This window comes from Microtus ochrogaster, unplaced genomic scaffold (genome assembly GCF_000317375.1).
Source record: "Microtus ochrogaster isolate Prairie Vole_2 unplaced genomic scaffold, MicOch1.0 UNK88, whole genome shotgun sequence".
NCBI classification, from domain to species: domain Eukaryota; kingdom Metazoa; phylum Chordata; class Mammalia; order Rodentia; family Cricetidae; genus Microtus; species Microtus ochrogaster.
The window spans coordinates 725,564-746,458 of NW_004949186.1; the positions used below are offsets into that span (position 1 = coordinate 725,564).

At 38.6% G+C, this 20,895-nt stretch overlaps 1 protein-coding gene across 4 annotated transcripts in view; it reads left to right on the plus strand.

The window, feature by feature from the left end:
* Akap11 (A-kinase anchoring protein 11) overlaps positions 1-19,994 on the plus strand; it is a 44,338-nt gene extending 24,344 nt beyond the window's left edge. The window contains exons 7-12 of one of the 4 annotated variants that reach the window (XM_005370874.2): positions 181-4,600; positions 7,247-7,402; positions 9,220-9,306; positions 10,007-10,053; positions 13,278-13,438; positions 16,380-19,994. In XM_005370874.2, coding sequence (XP_005370931.1) covers positions 181-4,600; positions 7,247-7,402; positions 9,220-9,306; positions 10,007-10,053; positions 13,278-13,438; positions 16,380-16,520 — 5,012 coding nt within the window. In that variant the 3' untranslated portion in view covers positions 16,521-19,994. The remainder of the gene's footprint in view (positions 1-180; positions 4,601-7,246; positions 7,403-9,219; positions 9,307-10,006; positions 10,054-13,277; positions 13,439-16,379) is intronic. The other 3 variants (XM_005370875.3, XM_013355060.2, XM_013355061.2) reach the window with 3 other exon arrangements.
* The last annotated feature ends 901 nt before the right edge of the window (positions 19,995-20,895 follow it).

Genomic DNA, 20,895 nt, shown 5'->3' on the forward strand with positions numbered 1-20,895 from the left:
GGGTGTTAGGGAGAATGAAATTTACTATACTAATACTAATACTAATACTAATACTAATACTAATACTATACTATACTATACTATACGAAACATTTATGATGTAAATATTTTGTATTTTATGTCAGTTTCTTAAAACAAGTTTTTAAGAGTAACATAAGAACTTTATTTTTTTCCTGTTAGAAATAAATATTGCTACACTAAGGAGCCGCTGTGATGCTGCCTCTCAAACTACATCTGGTCACCATTTAGAAACCCAGGATTTTAAAGTGCTGGTCAGTTATGGACCACAGAGGTCATTGGCTAAGCCTTCAGCTTCAGCACATGTTCTGGGATGCAAAGAAGCATCTTCTGTGAAAACATCGGTTACAACATCAATTTCAGAGCCCTGGACACAAAGAAGTCTCTACAGGTCACCCAGCGCTTCAGATAAAGGCAGGGACACACAGCAGATACTCCTTCCTCCTTCGCCTGCCAACTCCTCAGAGTCTGAGTGCTCCAGCCCAAGTCCTGTAATTTTTTTGGATGAAGAGGGATACCAAAAAAGTTTAAAAGCAAAACTTGAGCTGCCTGAAATTCCTGTGACAAAAGATGATGTAGAGGATTCAGACTCAGAAGTGAGCGAATTTTTTGATAGCTTTGATCAGTTTGATGAACTAGAGCAAACTTTAGAGACTTCTTGTCCATTTATGAAAGATCCTGGCATGGAGAAGCCATCACAGAAGATAGGGCATAGACATGAGAAATCTTGTATGAATCCTCAGAAGTTCAAGTTTGAGTGTCCAGCTCTTCCAGCTAATGTTAGAAAGCCAACTCCACGAAAACCTGAGTCTCCATTTGGTCACCTGTGTGATGCTCCAGATTCCCCTCGTCCAGTGATGGCGTCAGAAGACAGTGGCTTGTTTAGCCCTATTCGAGCCTCTGCTTTTAGTCCTCCTGGAAGCTGTACTCCTGCTGAATGTTTTTGCCAAACGGATACTGGTAGAGATAGGATTCATGAAAATCAGGATCTTTTTTATTGTACTTACGAAGATTATGCAAATAATCTTTCATGTGAAGTACTAGGCTCAGTTCTTCATACTCAATGTGCAAATACAATGTCAGATATTAATAGTATTAAAAGGGAAGAAAATTATACTGTTGCTTTTAAGCCTGGGAATTCTGATCAAAAAAGTAAATGTAAAAATAAATCTTCAATGATTACAGACAGCGTTCAGAAGTTTGCAGCAGATCTCGTAGGAAAAAGCTTTGGCAGTGCATTTAAAGACTTACAGAAAGGAGTTTCCTCATGTACCAATGCATTGTGCCACTTGGCTGTCAAATTGACATCATCTGTTTTTCAGATGGCATTTAATGAACTTAGAAGACAGTGTGCATTTTCACTAAAAGAACGAGCCATTGGTAGCCTGGCTAGTTTTTTGGTGAGTGAAGCCTTATCAAATGCCTTGAAAGATTTACAGTACGTGAAAAAGCAGATGTTTACAAACACAGTTGCTAGGTTTGCCGCGGACCTTGCAGAAGAGCTTGTTTTTGAAGGTATTATGGAGGTGTGTCAGTTTTCATGTCCTCCGACACCTGCATTTCAACAGTGTCCGTCATTTGACTTTGAAGACAAAGCCGTGAAGTCTTATGCCAAAGATTTGTCTGAATCTGTAATACAAGAAGCCTTCATAGAACTGTCACAGACAGACGTGACCTTTACAACGAAGGCAGCAGTTAATGTTTCTATGGGTAATGTCAAGCATGTGAGTGCAGAAAGTGTAGTGCCGTCTACACAGACCTGCACATTTTCCTCATCCCTTAGCAGTCAAGCAGTTATGATGACAAAACCAGTACAGGAACATAAGAAGGAATACACGGTGCAGCAGGCCTTGTTTTGTACTTCGGGAATTGTCACTTCTATACCCGTACCCTTGGCAGGTAGTGCCCTTCTCCCATATCACATTTCATCTACTTTGTATCAATCCAGATCTCATCTCTCATCAGAGGATAGTAAGGCGAATGGTGATTTTACCCAAGAGCACATCACCACAGAAAACAGTGAAGATGAAGTGGACTGTCTCAGAAATTCCCTTCTACCTTCAGAACTCAACCCATGTAACCAGAAAGACTTCAAGCCAACCAACGGTGATACTGACATACAGAGTCCTTCAGAATTAACTAGTGGTCCTGTGGTTATTAGCAACTTTTCTGCGGGAATGGTACATGCAATAGTCAATGAGTCCTTAGAGTCCATGACAACCTTCAAAGCTACAAAACCTGTTGATGCACATGCAGATTATTTAACTAAAGCAAAAGGAAAAGCCTGTCCTCTTTCCCTTTGTGACCAAGCAGCACCACAACAGAGCAAAGCTAGCAATAAGGACATGTTTGCTGAGCAGTTATCGAAGTCTATTATTAAACATTCCCTGGATAAAAGCAAATCAATGCTTCCAAATATAGATAACAAAACAGTTAGTAAGGAACGCATGCCTGTTCTTGGGGAAGAATCACAGTTAATCTTGGAGGAATCTCCCAATGACTTTCCAGATCACTTACCTCATGGTTCACTCTTGGTCGGAAACCATTGTGTTCCAGAATGTAAAGATTCTGTGGGTTTGGGATTTTCTTTAGAGACACTGCCACCTTGTCCATTGATGACAGGTCAGAAATCTGACTTGAAGGAACTTGTGAAGGATAAGCCAGTGGACAGGCATAATGTAAACAATACTGCACTTGAGCCCTTGTCTTTTGGACAGGAAAACCCCTTCCGTCACTCACATGCTTTATCATCTGCAGTGCTTACTTGCGTGGATGGTTTGCATGTAGAAGATAAACAGAAAATCAGAGACAGAAACGGAATACCTGATACCCCTCCATCAACTCCTTTAGTACCCTCTCAGACTAGTTCTGAATGGGACATCAAAAAGTTAACCAAAAAGCTCAAGGGGGAGTTAGCCAAAGAATTTGCACCTGCAACACCACCTTCTACCCCTCACAACTCCTCTGTTGGTAGTTTGTCTGAGAATGAACAGAATACTATAGAAAAGGAAGAGTTTATGTTGAAACTCATGCGATCTCTTTCAGAAGAAGTTGAGAGCAGTGAAGGTGAAGAGCACCCAGAAATGGATGTGAAGTCAGAGTACTCAGGGAAGAAAGTTCAGTTTGCAGAAGCATTAGCTACACACATCATTTCTCTTGCAACTGAGATGGCAGCCTCCCATTTAGATCATGAAAGCCATCATGAATCCAGGGTTCAGAGTCAAAGACGTGTGCTATGTACTTCTCTAAATCATTTGGATGAAAACATACCGGCATGCAGTTTTGCAAGTGATATGGTAGCTGATGTCATTGCAGAAGCCACGAAAATTGCAAAAACTAGAAGTTGTACTCTTTTCAGGCAGGAGAGGAACAGTTGTCATGTTGATGTTGACCAAGGTAAAGGAGAGAAGCTGAATGTGGAGAATGTTGCACACTCGGGAGAAGTAGATCAGTTTGTTCTTTCCTTACCAAGTTGTACACCAGGTCTGACATACAGGTACCCCAGTTGTGAAAGTGTGACTGATGAATATGCAGGTCATGTTATCCAAGTGCTTAAACAGGAAGGTGGCAATGATGAGCTAATCATGGACCAGTATGCCAGTAGACTGGCTTATCGATCTGTCAAGTCAGGAGTGCAAGAAGCAGCTAAGACAGTAAAAATGAAGTGCAGTTCAAAAATGTTTTCACTGCACAATTCTCATGTGAAAATAAACAAGGAACATCATCAGGAAGCAGATAAAAAGAGACAAAGAAAAAGAAATGGCAGCCATCTTTGCAAATACCAACTGTGTGAACGGACACAGGATCCATGTAGAAATGAACTTTCTGAACTACACAGTTTTTCAGCTTCTCTTGCTAGCATCATAACAAGAGATGTGAAGAAACAGCTTACAGCCCCTACAGTTGACTTACCACAATCCTTAACAGAATCTTGTCTTTTTGAAAAATCTGGATGTATTGACAATGGCGAGAGTATTGTTGAACCAGAATTTTTGAAGTCTCATCAACCATTGCAAAACCATGAATCCTGCCAGAATACAGGCAGTTTAAGTGGACATAGTCATGGGGAGACTATTCAAGCTGTAGAGCAGTATGCTAGAAAAGTAGTGGATGACACTTTAGAGCTAAGTTTAGGACCTACAGTTTCCCACATTCCAGAGACCACTACATCAGCAGATAGAATCACTTATGCAGAAAAATTGTCACCACTCCTGAATGGAGCTTGTAGATACTGTGACCTTAAGGAACGCCATGGTTGTGCCAGAAGTCCCTCTCAGCCCCCTTTAAAGCAGAGTGTGTGTGCAACTGCTAAGCCAGGCTCCCATTCGAAACTCAGTAGCATCCATCTGAAATCGAGAGTCTTTCATCTTGATGTGCCGCAGATTCATGTTAATCTTGATAAAAGGGCAGTGCTTGCAGAGAAGATAGTTGCTGAAGCTATTGAAAAAGCAGAGAGAGAGCTGAGCAATACCAGCCTGGCAGCTGATAGTGGCATTGGACAAGATGGCATAAGCTTTGCTGAGAGCCTTACCACAGAAATCATGACATCAGCTGTGACAGATGCGGAGCATGTTGTTAGCAGGTAGGTTTCAAATCTTCGTTGGGGCCTTGAGATAAAATGAAAAGCTAACTTTTCCTCTCTGTCCATATGTGTATGGCTTCATATCCTGTGCATGGTTGTCATGTGAAGTATTTGTTTCCCAATCCTTTTTGAGGGACAGTATCATCCATTTACAGCGCTGGAAGATGAGTGAGAGAACAATGACCTCAAATTTACGGAGCTAAGAAGCAGGTAAAAATAAAGAAGCAGGTGAATTTTAGTCACAAATTTAGACTCGTATATTCACTACTCTGAGATTAACGTCTGTTCTGTGGCAGAAGAGGCTCTCTACATGTGACGTTGGACTGTTTTTATTCTTCCTCCCCATCAGAGCAGTTTCATAAGAGGAAGCTAAGTGGAAGTTCCTAAGTGCTCACTCCAGGACCTGGCAAATAACTTTGCTATTCTTTCTTCAGAATATTCATTTTCTTCTTTAGATGTGGTTAATGCTATGCCTTGAGTTCTTTCTGTGAGCTTGTTTTTATCCAGGCTGATCCTCGCAGACTTTCTTTGTATTTCTGCTCCTGTTTCTTTTCTAGCACTTGTACCAGGCTTCTTGAAGCACTTTTCAAAGTCCATGTGGTTGTATGGAGTTCTGTATCACAGTTTTATAAAGTCACAATGATTTAATGTTGAAGAATGATTGATTCAAATAGATTATTTGCTAGGATATTAACTGAATGGTTTCACTAATGTTCCTTTTCTCATAAATGTTTGATTAATGAAGGTAATCATAATAGACTATATATCGAATGTCACAAACCCATAATATTAGCTCACCAGGGTGCTATATGAATATCAAATGGGAAAGCATACTATAGAGGAATTTTAGAACAATAATATAGACTTTATTTTCAATTACTATGAGCCCATTTACCTAAGTCATTACAAACCCCCTTTTTAGCCTCCTCCTGTGGGTCATTTTCTTTTAGAAAAAAATAAAAAGTGGTAGGTAAGAGAAAAATTTGTTAAATAAAATAAAGTTGTGGAGCAGGATGGCTATGTTTGGAATACCGAACTTAACTGAGTTGTTATATATTAAATACAAAGTGAGAATTGCCACAAAAGCGGAGAGGGCAGGGGCAGTTCAGGGCTTATTTTAGGTTTTAGGGATAGAAAAATAAATAAGCTTTAATTATAGAAGAATAAGACAAACAGAATAATGAGTTGAACAAAGACAACAGTAGGCATGCTAATGTGGACAGGCAGATGGCCAGGAGGCCTCAGCCATATATGGAGACCTACAGGAATGCTGAGAGTGGGAGATAGAGTCTTCCCCAGGTAGGAGCATATCAATTGGTTATCCAACACCCAGTGGTTAGCCCTGAAACATACAAGGAATACTATACAGACAAGCAGCTTGAATTTCTGTATTTAGAAATGTGTATGTTTGTCCATATACATACATGTATGTAACAACAATAAATGAAAAAAGTCATGAATTTGAAAGATTATAAGGAGGGGGATATGAGAGGGGTTAGAGGAAGATAAGGGGAAGGGGGAATGTTGTAATTATAATTTAAAAGAAATATTTAAAAAATACATATTGCAAGTTCATTAAGAAAGGGAGTGTTGTTAGCAGAGATGAGCAAGAACTGTTGGGGCTGGCTTGCATTTTTGAATTGGGTAGCAGTTCAAAACTAATGGAGTAACACTTAAGCCAAGAACCAGAAGTGAAGATAGAAAAACTGATTGGGAATCTGGGGGTGCTGGAATCCGTGCGAAGGGTTGGAGTACATGTGTGTGAGGCAGTGGAGACCTTGTGTGGAGTGACTTGGGGACTGTAGGTGAGAAAGTAGACATCATGATTGCTCTGAAGCCAAAGGAAGGTTTGACGAGAAAACTGATAGTTTTTCTCTGCATACATAAAGCATCACTGTTGAGAACTGTGTTGAATACACACACACATACATACATACATACATACATACATACATACATACATACATATATGTACACGTACATACATACAGATGGGATAATTATCATAGTTGCTCTAAATGGGCTTTTTTATCATGTCATAAAAATATGAATGTCCCTTCTTTTAAAAAAATATATTTTTTAAAGATAGGGTCTTACTACGTACCTTGGCTGACATAAAACTATGTAGACCAGGTTGGATTTGAACTCATAGAGATCTATTGTCTCTGCCTCCCAAGTGGTGTGATTAAAGGCCTGTGCCATCACTCCCTGCTAAGAGAGATGTTTATGATTCATGTTCTGAAGAGATTTGTCTAGTTTGAATATAGGCCAGGTTGACACAACTAGAATTTCAAATTTTTCTTGTTCTAAAAACCAGAAGGCGTCTCCTTAGGATGCAAATGGAGGTACTATTTTTAACAGGGCAGATGATGCGCTTAGACCTTGTAGTAAGGTGCACTTCTGAGAAGTGTGAACTGCTGTAGACAGAATGTAGAGAATGATACTCAGGATGTCCCCGCCTAGCAGTGTGGCTCTTGCTGTGTTGTTCTTCAGTCTCATTGTTTGTGGGTGCAGTGAAGTGTTCAGGGGATGTCGGTGTGACTCGGAATATAATTTCATAGAGTCATCTCTATCATTTTGCCTCCTCGTCAGAATCTATGATGCTTCTGTTATTTTTAAAATTATTACCATGTGCTCTTTTCTTAGTTCAAAAGAAATGGAAGATTTTCCATCAACTGAGTCATTTGGCAGCCAACAACTGAATCTCAGTGTTGGTGAGGACAGTACTGGTAGCTGGTCCAACTTAAGTTTTGAGGATGACCATCAAGATGAAAGCAGCAGTTTTCACCATCTCAGTGAAAGGTAACTCTCATTTAATAGCTAATTGTGTGATAAAGGTCTTCAGACTTCAGCAGAGTGAACAATGGGTTTACATTATTATTTAGAAATTCTCAATTTGGCAGTATGTTTATATTTCTAACATTTATTATTCCAAGTGTGCCTTTTTGGTTTGGTTTTATTTTAATTCTTTTTGAGGGGATGGCTTTTGTGGTGTAGCTCAGACTGGTCTTAAAGTGAAGTTTCTCCCTCAGCCTCTTGGACTGGATTATATTATAGGCTGTGGATTATACTGTTCTGCCTGGCTTCTAAATGGTCGTGTGACATACAGTAGGGAGAGAGCATTTTATTCTTTCTGTTACACAGATGTTACTTTCCATGTTTATCTAATACTTAAATGATGGATTTTTATTACTGACTAGATTGAAAAATCATTGTTAATAGAATATGGGCAAAAATTTTACTTTTGTGTTTTTCTTTGTTTAGAGAATCATTTTTTAAAGTAAAAGATAGGACTTGAGGTCGTTCTCTCTTTTGTTTATAGTTGTGTGTTCTGTGCTTCTATATTTTCTATATTTTTGTTTGCCTAATGACAGACTAATGGTAAAACTTTGGTTGTCTTTATGGTTTTATAATGGAACTCTATTTGAGGATATGTTGAAAAGATGGCTTAGTTTTATTTTTATTCTTTAATGCATTGTAATTTATGAAAGTTTGATACTGTTAAAGTGAAAATGGGTAAGTAAATTACTTGAAAATGCTTAGAAACTACTTATTTTAGGTAATCATGACTTTGATTACCTTGACAACACTGATGCACAAGAAGTGAGTTGATGTTAGAGAACAAAGTTCAAGTTTGTATAGATGATGTCCAGCCAAGAGTAGGAAGTAAAGCTGCTTGTCACTGCAAACTAATGTGCTTACTAATTATTTTAATAATTAGGAATGATTAGAATTTTTAAGTTGCATCTTGAAAATTTTAATCTAAAAATATACTGTAATTTTGTTTTTGAATATGGTTGCTTTTTTCCCTTTGCAAACAACGCTTTGCTGCAGTTGTAGATAGAGTTGCCTCTTTGTTCTTTTGGCTAGGTGATAGAAGAAGGTAGAGCTGTGTGTGGCTTTGACTGGCCAGCCAGACAAGTGTACTGCTTAAATAAGCCCTGCTTACTCTAGCTTTCTTCTGAAGAAAGTATGTGCTGTTACCACCTGCTCCCTGTGTGTAATGTAAGAAATAGAGATAATTGGCATAGCAACCCCTACACCTTATCATTGTTTTTGTGTACTATTCAGAAATACCAGAAGACCTCAATTTAGGTCTCTACTTTTTAAAATTTTATCCAAACTGAGAAGTAGGAAAGTGTATTGCAATTTTGTTCTTGTTTTTTGTAAATTCCAAGATTTGCTGTGAGATATATTAATTTTATCATTTGTCATTCTAAAAATTCTGTTGTCTTTATCTACAAAACAAATGTACTTTTAGAATGCTTCCATGATGTTTTGAGAATGAAAAGAATCCCTAAGCCGCAATGGTGGAGCACACCTTTAATCCCAGAGCTTGGAAGCAGAGGCAGGTGAATTTCTTTGCATTCAAGGCCAGCCTGGTCTAAAGACCAAATTCCAGAACAGCCTACACAGGAAAGGCTACACTGAGAAACGCTGTCTAGGAAAAAAAAAAAACCTCCCTAGTCTGCAGCCCTGCCAGTTACCCTCTGTGGAATAGCAGTGACAGTGTCTTGTCCCCTCTGTGGGTGCTCCACTCCACAGGCGCTGTCTCAAGGAAGCACAGGTGGTCTTCGCTATTCGTTTTCTAGTTCAGCTCTGTTCTTTTCTCCCTCCAGCAGTAATGGTAACAGCAGTAGCTGGAGCAGTCTTGGTTTAGAAGGAGATTTGTATGAGGACAATTTATCCTTTCCAACATCAGACAGGTTGGTCCAGTTTAGAAACTTAAAAACTGATGAGTCTTTCACCACTAATGCATGATGTCATGTTCTTAAGAGAATATGTATCAACCTGCTTTTCTCCTAAATTTTGACATAATTCTGCTCGATAAATTTACATCTAATGAAAATTTCAACTAGCTAAAATATGACTGACATCTAATTGCAAAATGTGTGACTGTTTGCATGGGTTGCTCTGCTTGCTATTTTTCATTCTACCAATGATTTCATTAAAAAGAGCTTGCTTCCTACAGGATTTCTGTTGTTTTTTTGTTTTGTTTTGTTTTCCTATGTAGTTTAATTTCATATATAATTAGTAGAAAAATTGTTTTAAAACATATTCAGTGGCATTAGTAGAAGCAGTAATACTTCATTATTCATGACATTCTGTGATATTCAAATAGTATATTGCTTAAAACCAAATTAGAATATTTCACCTTCATTTGAAGTTGCTTGGCTTTAAATGTCATGATAAAGAGAGGCTTCTATAGGCACTATGTGCAACCTGTATTTTAACATGAAATAATGTGAGAAGCAAAGCTTCATTCTGATTGTCATTTCCTTCTTTCTAAATGTCATACGTCATATTGTAACATTTTCATTCCTTACTACTTTTCTGAGAAGTGGTTTAATCCATTACTAATTAAGCCTTTTTTTTTTAACTGCTTCTGTTGTTTTCTTTGAAAAGTGATGGACCAGATGATAGAGATGACGATCAGGAGGATGGTGTGGAAGGTTAGTCACAATTTGCTTCTCTAAGCCTTTGTTTGTGTAAGTCTTCATGGTTTGTATTTATGCCACTTACAGATTGGTTTTGGATTGTTGGTATGAAACACACAAATCACCCCGTCTCAGAAATAAAAAGTTTGAGGAAGAAGCTTAGGATATATTTTTCTTTCCAAAATTTAAGTCTAAAAATCCTTATGTTACAAAATTAATTTATTGTAATTACAGCATTTTATTTATTACTGTGTTTTAGTTGCTTTTCTTGTGGCTGTGACAAAGTGCTTTCAGAAAGGGAAGGAGTTTCTGGCAGGGTGCGTGGCAGTGGGAGCTGGTGGCTGGAGGAAGGGCAGATAGGAAGCTAGCAGGGGCAGAGGGGCTGTACTACTCAAAGGCCCACCCCTACGGACCTGCCTCTGTCAGGCCCCAAATAATAATGATTTCACAATGTCCCAAAACAGTGCCACTTACCTGGGGACCAGAAGTTCATTCAAACTATATCTTTTATGTTTTCCTTCAAATTGGTAACTTAGAATTGGTATTTTTCTCAAATTTCCGTGAGCTGAAAAGTAAACATGGAAAGGCACTTTAAATGTTCCCTCCCTTCTCTCTCTTCTAATTCTGTACTCACATATACACATATTTGAAGGAAGTAATCCTTTCTTTAGTGAATAGAGTTCTTACTATGCCAACATTAGGTATCATTGACTGTAGAATTTTGAACATGATTTGTGATCTTAATTCATATACTAAAATATCCAAGTGAGCCTAGAGACTTCACTCACATCAAACCTGTTTTCATTGTGTTCAGATAGTTTTTGGATTGACCTCCTCATATCTTACTTTCTTAAAGTATAAACATGTTAATAGCTTCTGTAAAACAGCACATCTGAATTAAAAATATTATTTAATATAACTATTAATATTTTGAACTAGTGAAATTTTGTTGTTTCTTTAGAAACAAGAAAACTGAAGGCTCAGGATGGCTTTGTGTGTTCTGTATTGGGAATACAACCCTATACCCTCATGCCACAAATGTAGGCACACTGAGACACTGACAAATGCTCCAGAGGATTTCTTGAGTAGAGGGTGTAACCCCTGAGTTTCCAGCCAGTTTGTCCACAGTGCTCTTGTTCAGGGAAGTTGCATAATAGTTGTTAAGCTGAAATTCTCAGATTTAAGATTACTGCTATTTAAAAATTTTTAAATGACATTTGTTTTGTATGATGCACATGCATGTGCACATAGCTGTGAACACTTGACTGACTCTGTTCATGCTTCTCATGTGGAGTCAGTTCTCTCCTACCACGTGGGACTTAGGATTCAAACTCAGGCCGTCAAACTTGCCAGAAGTGCCTTTACCAGCTGAGCCATCCAACTAACCCAGATTATTAATAAAGCTTTATCTTTATTTTATGCAAACGGATGTTTTGCCTACATCTGCCTGTGTAGTACTCAAGAAGGCCAGAAGAGAGCATCAGATTCCCCTGAAACTGGAATTCAAACAGTTAAGAGCTACCATGCGGGTGCTGGGTGTCAAATCTGGCTCCTCTGCAAGAGCAGCCAGTGCTCTTAGCTACTAAGTCATCATTCAAGCCCTTATTATAATTTTTAGAATTAGTAATAATCTAGGTAACATTTACTTCACTTTTGCTCATTAATATGTTGGCCTTTAAAAGTCATATACTTCTCCCTAATAACTCTCTCATGGATATAATTATTTCAAAGACTATTCATGAACATATGCATGCCATGTTATTACTGTTATTATTAGTTATTACCTAGTTTTTATTTAACTAACTTTGCTGAGGAATGATAAAGAGGTGCAAGTTAATAAGAATAAAATAATTCATTAAAAGAATTTATCAGTAGGCCTGAGAATTTTTTATGTTTATAAGTAGAAAGCAGGAGGTTAATTATATGCAGTTGTGTTATTCCTCAGCTCTTGACATCATAGGCATCTCTCATATACGAAGCTACATCCAGCTTCTAAATTTGTTCCATTAGAAGATAGATTGGTTTAGATTTACAGCTTCAAAATTAGGGGATTCCTACAACAACAGATACCTGCTTTTTAAACCTCCCTCCCTTCCTTCTTGTTAATTTATTTTGGTTAGGAGGCATCAGCCCTAACCTCTGTTGAAGTTTCCCATCAGGTGGGCAGCCAGCAGGCCCTAACCAAGGAAACCCTAGCAGTGTAGAGAACCACTAAGTGACTAGCTACCAATCCCAGAAACACTTCAGGCTTTACTAAGGGCCTTAGACACTGTGTCTTGTTTTATAGTATACCAGACCTCCTTTAAAACAGACAAACCGTTTCCTAAATTAGTTCTTGATGTTTAGCATGTAAAATGATGGATTTTATGTGTTTTCTGAATATATCATACTTTCCTCTTACTCATCCCCATCTCTCATTGTCCCTCCTTCCCTGTGGTCCTCTTGTGGTCCTTCTCCCTAACATGTGATCTTCCCTATGCTCATGTCACACGACTCCCATTACCCTTGCTTCCCTCCCCCTTAAGATTATTTTTCTTTGCCTCTCAGGAGTCTTCCTTCTACCTTCATGACTCATACAGATATACACATGTGCATGTATGTATACATGTACGTATTTTAAATGTTGATTCTGTATAGGAAAGGAAACATACACTAGACATACTCTTGATTGAGACTAACTGGCACAAAGGAAGAAAAGATAAATTTCTGAGAATACTGTGAATTAAAAATAAAGGGTTGACACAAATTATAAAAGTGATTAGTAGTGGTTAGAGTTCCATATAACAGAAAAATGTCCATCAACATCAACATCTCCAGCATTAGTACATACTGTGTGCGGACTGTCAGCATGCCCTTGATACTTCTTGTACTCAGTCATCCTGAAGCAGGAGTATCCAACATGCTGTTGCTTCCATCAGCCAGCAAGGCTATCTCCTCTGGATTGAAAGCATCATTCTCATTAACAAGAAAATAAACTTGAGGGCCCTGTCTTTTGTATTATATTTAAATTCACTTCAAACAATATTTTACATTTGTTCCATGTAATAATTTGTAATTTGTTCCAAGTAAATAATCAATGTTATTCCTTTATTTTAAGCATTATTTTGTCCTTAAGACATGCTTTATTTGACATTATGGTATAGCTAAGGAAAGCATTCACTCGAATCTTTAAATTGAAACCAGAGTTTTGAAAGTTGAGTTGATGAATTTCACTTCATATTGTTTAAATTTATTGTTAGATTTGCAACAGAATGGAAAGACTATGCTAATCATGAACATTGACATGGAACCAGGAGCAGTAGATCCGCAACTAAGGATTATTCTTCAGTGGCTTGTTGCCTCTGAGGCTGAAGTTGAAGAACTTTATTTTCATGACTCTTCAAAGAAGGAATTTATATTAGTAAGTACCTCCCTTCTAGAGTGGCTGTGAGGAAATGGTAACACTATATAATAATCTTACTACATTGTTGGTTAGCAAAATGCTTGCTGTTTGCACAATATTAACACATAGGCCAGGGAATCTCACAGTTGGGATTCAGAAGTCAGCCCTGCCGCTTTCCAGTAGGTGTAACCGTGGAGAGGGGAGTCAGTGAATGCCTCAGTTTTCTTAGTTGCATTGTGGGATTAGAGTATACAGACTTACCTTGCAGGTTTATGAGGATTAATTATAATACTCTAAAAAGAAGTGTTAACCCTAACCCTAAAATTTAAATGTCAGTAATAAGCAGCTAATGTATTCTTTATAAAAGATCCAGCTATTCTACTTTACTGATTCATAATCATACCTAATTAATTAGGTCTTTCTTATCCCATGCAAATGGAAGGCTGGTATAATGAAAAACCAGTAACAGAGTAGATAAGATACTTTTCTTGAGTATTTTTAATATGTACCAAGCATTGTGTTAATAGGGATTTTCAGTTTGTAGTTTTACGAGTGTTTCTCCCCTGGTTCTCCTTATGAAAATTTATATTAATCTTACCATAGACTATAAAACAGTTCAGGGAATAACCAATATAAATCTATCAATAAAGACAGAAAAGGAAAACCCAAGTTACTCTTAGTTTCTGGTTCAGAATCTGACAGTATTGTTGGAAGATATCTGAAAGATGTAAACAGTCTGACACTGACTTTTCCTTAGACTGGGGTTTATTAGTGTGAGGCTTCTGCTGGAGAAGGAGAAGATAGTCTGGAAGAGATGCTCAAGACATGAATTGTCAAGTGGAAGTGTGGGTCATGGGGCTGTTAGAACTGAGGCCTGAGGTTGACATGTGGTTGTCAGAGGAGGCCTCGCCTTTGTATGACCTAACCCAGGGATCTTTGCCTGACTGAGTCAACTCCAGTGCTCAGTTGTGATGGCACACACACATTTATTATGCTTGTGGCTTATTTTAACCATATGGCTGATTTTAAATAATGACTTTCAGACACCATATCTTGCTAGGACAGGGCTACTGTTTTATATATGTAGATATTATATAACTAAATAGGTATATAACTACATATAACTATATATCTTCACAGGGCTACTGGGGGTATATGAAACAGTTAAGAAGCAAGTTCAGGTCATGTTTAGTGGTATGAGAATAATAGAAATACTGTATGTCTTTCTGGGTCATATATTTAATTTTATTTTCACTATTAAATAGAACAAACAGTGCTACCTTGAGGATAAATGGAAGATGACATACAATTGTGTCAAGAAGATATAAACATATTTATATAAATGACAAAAGAGAAGCTAGAGTAAAAATTTATCCTGACACACTGTCGTCAGAGTGAGAAGACAGTGTGTGTGGAAGGAAACACTTGCAGTTGTGTATCTGGTAATGTTCTTAGTCCTAACACATATAAAAACTCCTTCATCTTAAAAATAGAAGGGCACCCATCTATCTGAAAAATGGACTAAGAGCTATTACTGCATTTCTTAGTTAGGGTTTCTGTTGCTGTGATGAAGCACCATGACCAAACACAGGTTGGGGAAATACTGCATCCTTCCTACAGTTCTTAGAATCTACAGTGGGGAAGCTGTTATGGAGAACATCTGACAGATCCCCAAAAGGCCAAGTACAATATTGCCGTTTTACCCAGCATTCCACTGATTGGTGGGTGCACCTGAGGGACATAAAAAACAATACAGAAATGTACAGAAATGTCCATGGCAACATAATTCATAGTAGGTACGAAGTAAGAATGTATTATAGGCCTCTAATCCCAGAACTCTGTAAGTAGAGGCAGGAGGATTACTGTGTGTTTGAGGCTACCTTGGGTTAAATAGGGGGAGTTCTGGCAAAGTTAGGGATACATAGAAAGACCCTCTCTCAAACAAACAAATCAGAACAAAACAAAGAGAATTCTCCACCTGTTCATCAGCTAATGAATGGAGAAGGAGCTTTGTTGGCTAGTATAAAGTGGTAAAAAGTGCTACGCCGTGGTAAACCCTCAAGGTAACTCTGCTAAGCAGAAGACCATACAGAGTGCACAGCTCCATTTCTGTGAGATGCCCCCGAGCAGGCACAAAGTAGATGAGTGCTCTGTCTGAAGGTGCTGGGGAAGATGAAGAGAGGGGCTTCTGATGGAGAGGGCTCCTTCTGTGTGAAGAGAGAGCATTCCAGTATTGGCTGTGTGGTAGTTGTCTTCAATTCATTCATATACCAAAAACCCATGCTTATGAATTATATCACAAAGCTGTTTTTAGAAAAAGAACATTAGTAAAATAGTTTTTCAGAATTTATTTTGCAGATCTTTTTAAACCTAAGAATTCTTACAGAGTTGAGTAGACAGAAAAGTAAATAAGGCCATGTTCTGTTTGCTGTGGTAGTTTCTTTAAACCTATTTACTCTTTTGCTTTTTTTTTTTTTTTGTTGAAGCATTACATTTCTTAACTTAGGAAGCTGTGGTTCCGTTGAGGCTGGAATGTTTTCCGGAATACAAACCACACTATACGTTGTGGAAAGAAAATCCACATCCTTTTATTAAGCTTGACATTGTTGTTACTATTCTGTTCCTAATTGAGGGTGTGGCAGGTGTATTTAGTTAGGTGCAGAATTTCCTGCAGACGCTTTGACTGCACTCCCACACAGACTCTCCACTCCAGGGTTTGTGGTCCTGTTTCTGGCCATCCTGAGGTGCCATTCTGTGGAGACATGCTAATAAAGGGCAAGAAAGGAAAATGCTCAGTTTGGGTAAAGGGGTGGTGGTTGAGGGGACATATTATAACTGGGAAAGAATATTTCACTGTCAACAGCAAGGTTCCCAGTTTTGTCTGAAGATAAAAATGAAAAATCATTGTTAAAACATTTTCTGTTGATGTGTGTTAATGTCTGTAATCCTTCTTTCTTAGCTTTCGAAACAATTGAAAGAGAAAGGATGGAGAGTGGGAGATGTCCTGCAGGCCGTGTTTAAATACTACGAAGTGCTGGAAAGAACTTCAAGTGAGGAAAGATGCAAGTCGCTGTTCGATTGGCTTTTGGAAAATGCCTAGGTCAAACTCCAGACCAGTATATTTTATTGTTTGTTTTTGGAAGTAAAGAAACTGATGTTTAGAATATTTAGAATAAAATTAAAATGCAGAATATTAACATTTTAATTGAATTGAGAGGAAAGTAAGAAGCCTTTAAATGCTTTCTGTCATCACACTGTATATAGTTCATACTTTTGTAATCTTTGTCAGAATATTCTCTTATTCTTCTGTACATGTCTTTGTGTTGTGATGCTGAGAAATGTCTGTGAAGGAGGATCTAATGCTGAGGCTGGGGGTGTTTCCCAACAGCCTTTGTTTGGATCTACTTAGTGCTGCTGCAAACAGGGCTGAGGCGGCTGGCCTGGCCCAAGTGATGATTTTGTTCCTTTGGAAGTAAGTGGTATCTGATGATAATTCATCTGACATCAAGGAAGAAATCAGAGGCTGATATTTTGTTGTGTGTTTATTTCTGATAAGTTTGTAATTTTTATGTACTGTTCTTTTAGAACAGTTTATTTCCATAGTTCTGCTGTTGGTACTTGTAGATTTCCCCAGACATTTAATTCGTTAGCATACACATAGTGATTTAGGATTCTGTGAACACCGTGAGTGAGTTTCCTTAGCCTTCCATCAAGTGACGTTAATTGCTACTGCGGCCTATCATCCTGGAATGAGAAGGGAGGGGGAGAGGTGTTGAGAGCGTGTGCAAGAATAAACTTTAACCTCCCCACTAGTTTATTTTCTTTCACTTTAGTGTTTTCTCAGTTAGAAACCCACTGTTAACATTAAATAAAATGTCCAAATATTGTGCAGTAAGAATTTTGTCTTTTTGATTTATTCCACAAATGAAAATTCAGGTTGTAAAACACATTGAAATTTTAATAATTAATGTGGAAATATACTCAGAGAAGCCTAATAATGAGCTTCAGCTTTGGGTTTTTGAAGAAGAAGAAAAAATGCCCACTTCCCCAAGAATAATTTTCTTTTAGCACAGTAGGCACCCTCCCTGCAGAGCGGACCTGACTGTTTTGTTATGTTCCCATACATCGTCTTTGGCCTCCACATTCCCTGCTGTGGTCTGAGGAAAAGCAAGTTGATGTGAGTGAAATGACCCAGGCTCTGTGTCAGGTGTGTCTGTGATGTGCAGATGCTGCACACATTTCCTCCACTAAGAGTCTGGAATCAAGGGTAAATCAGTTTTGTGGGGCTGTTGGTTTTTCTCTTTTATTGCTGCCCTCCCCAAGCTCTGACTTTGCTAGAAGCTGCGATGAGTAGGAGACAGCACGTACCAGGCGCTCAGATGGACCTGCGTTAGCAATTACGGTGGAGAAGTGTATTGTATGAGAAAGCCTCACCTTGGTTTTACTCCAGAACCACATTGTAAACTCTAGTTTTTCTCAGTGTAACATAGAAACAAGGCCAGCCTTAAACATATATTTTTCTATGTTTTCTCAAATATTTTTCAGTTTTGGGAAATGCAGGGAAATATATCCAGGTGTGCTTTTGTGCAGCTGTGGGCTTATACTGTACTTGTACAAGGAAATATCACACTACACTTATGTAATTTGCGAGTATGTATTGGTTAGATTAACAGCAAAACTGAGTTCTAAATTTCTTTGAAGTGTAATTGGCTATATATATGGTTTTATAAAACGGAAACTGCTTTAGGCTTATTTATGTTAATGGTATAATCACTTGAGGCAAGCTTACCCCTTATGTTCTTGTTTCTTTGGCATTTTGGTGAAGCTGCTCTATGCTCAATGTTCTTTATTTAAATGCTACCTACTGACAACAGTCAGAGGCGCTGGCCTGAGTTGTAACAATAATAGTAGGACTCACATTGTGTCAGTTCTGTGCTGGAACACGGAGAACGTTAGAAGTACTGGCAGGACGAGCAGACGTGTGGGTCGTTTTCCTACAGAAAGTGTTTGCGTGTCGAGCAGTGCCATGGACCAGGTGCAGTGTAAGGCAAGCTGTTGTGAATCCTTCTGTGCTTTCCCCAGACTTGCTCCATCCGTTTGCGCGTTCAGTCTTCGGAGCACTGCTGTTGAGGTAGCTCCGTCTCACAGATCTCCTAACATATTTGTAATGGACATTGTATACTGCCATCATGTACACTTGGCTCCCAATGAAATACATTTTACTGGACAATGTTAAACTTATGATGTGCAGTGAGCGGATTCTTGGTTTGCCAATTTTAAAGGTGTGCTGTGATGGACAGAAAGTGAGAGACCCCTGCTGAGGAACTTCTGGACCGATCTCACACTGAAATAGCAAGCGCATTTGTTTGTGTCCATCTTTGCCTAAGTTAACCTTAAATGACGTTTGTATTTTATATGTTATTAATGTTGACTTTGGAAAGTATCTCCTGATTCAAGAGAAATGTCACCGAAGAAATGGCAATAGAGATGGGCTGGCTCCTTGTGATGTAAAGCTGACTTTACAGCAGCCTTCAGTGACCACATATAGTGTCTTTGTACTTTGAGAAATGCTTAATTTATCCCTGAAGATGTTTAATGTGAATTAGTTCAGTTCATACTACTATGATTCTGCTTAGCAAAGGGTTTCTGTTGCTGGGAGGGAGGTTTGTGTATTAAATGCACTGTGTAGAGTACAGATACTTGACCCACTTGACAGCCGGCAGCTTCGACAGTGCTGGTACATGTTCTCCATCATTGAGTCCGGAGCCGTGCGACTGCCTGCTATTTCTCCACAACTACTATCACCAGTTTCTAGTCAGTGTATTATTTTGTAATTTTTCAGAGAAATCTTTACATAGAGTTTAAATATGCTGAGTCCACACATGAGTAGGGAAAATGCTTTCCATGTAAAACCCTGTCTGCCTGTCATCAGCACTCGAGAAGTAGAGAGTGTCTGAGAATCAGAAGGGCCGTACTCAAGCGAAGTGCGCCTTTCTCGTTGTCAGCACAGCCCTGTAGGTGTCCCTTGTTTCCTGTGCGCCTGCTCTGCACAGGCGGACGCGGTGCTGGTCACTCCTGCCACTTTATTTATTTATTTTGACCATCTGTACATTCCTTCCATGTAGTTAGAGCTGTTATTCTTCAAGTTCTTGTTTCAGTTTGTCGTACGGTTTGAACACTATTTAATGCCAGGCTTATATGTTGCTGAATTCTTGCTGCCTGTGGTTACTTGTGCCGTGTTCAAAGTAATCCGCATTCTTGTTCAGTTACTGAATATTAAGTAGAAGCGACTTTGAATAATTGTGGCTATTTGTTTGGGTTTGCTCAGTTAGTGCATTAAGGTCTTATAATGTGTAGTAGTAACTCTTCTTTTTGCTCTTGAGTAATTTAATGTTCATTTACCAAAATAGGAACTTCGAGATGCATTTGAGTTTTGTTTTAGCAGTGGCTCAGAAAATGTTTCAGAAATTACTTTTGTAATAATTTGCAATTAATTGTTCTTTTCACTTTACTCTTGTTCAAGCCTGTGATCTTTCCTCTTCCAGCTAAGAATTATCCAATAAATTTAAAAAATGTCAAGCTGTGGTTTTCCTTCTGTAGCATCGTGTTCATTCTGTGTTGAACTAAAACCAAGGCACTCAATAATGCTATGTTAGAAGACACAAAAGGAGCCAAGTGCTTATGTCATGGCTTTGTTTTGTGTTGTATTTTGAGTCAGGGTTTCTCTGTGTAGCCCTGGCTGTCTTAGAACTCTCTGTAGACCAGGTTGGCTTCAAACTCAGAGATCTGCCTGCCTCTGCCTCTGCCTCCCAAGGGCTGGGATTAAAAGCGTGTGCCACCATGCCCACCTTATGTCATGGTTTTTGAGGGCGGGTGAAGGTTAGGAATATTTTAGTTGAACATTAGATTCTGTTGATTTCAGAGATGCCATAAGGGTACTGTAGGGACTTTGAAACAGGCTGTTCATTTTGGATTTAATGCAAGGGTAAAAAGGATGCTGCCTCAAACATGAGCACGATTATAAGATTCTTTTCACCTGCTCATGACTTCTCTCCCGTAGCAGCCTGAATAGCACCTACTGTACTATTAAAGCTAGAAAGGCAGGGAGGCAGCCTCTGGCTCAGTAACAGTTTGTTCTGCAACCACAGGTGGTTTCAGCAAAAGTGTCTGACCATCAAGTTCTGGTGGGCAAGCAAGAACAAATGACAGTTGCTTGTGTTATGTTAGGGGTCTCCAGGTCATCCTGACCCATAACTCAAGGTGAAGCATCACACGCATGGCACTAACCTGGAAATTAGTTTAAAAGATGTTACTTAATAAGATTTGTATAAAGAATTAATGGGTGTGTTAGATGGCTCCTGAAATTTTTGTAAAAAAGAAAGCTGAAGGTTTGACCACAACTGAAAATTATTAAAATTAAAACACTAAAATCGTTATCTCTGTCCCTTCTGAATTGCTCCCTCATGAAAGCACAC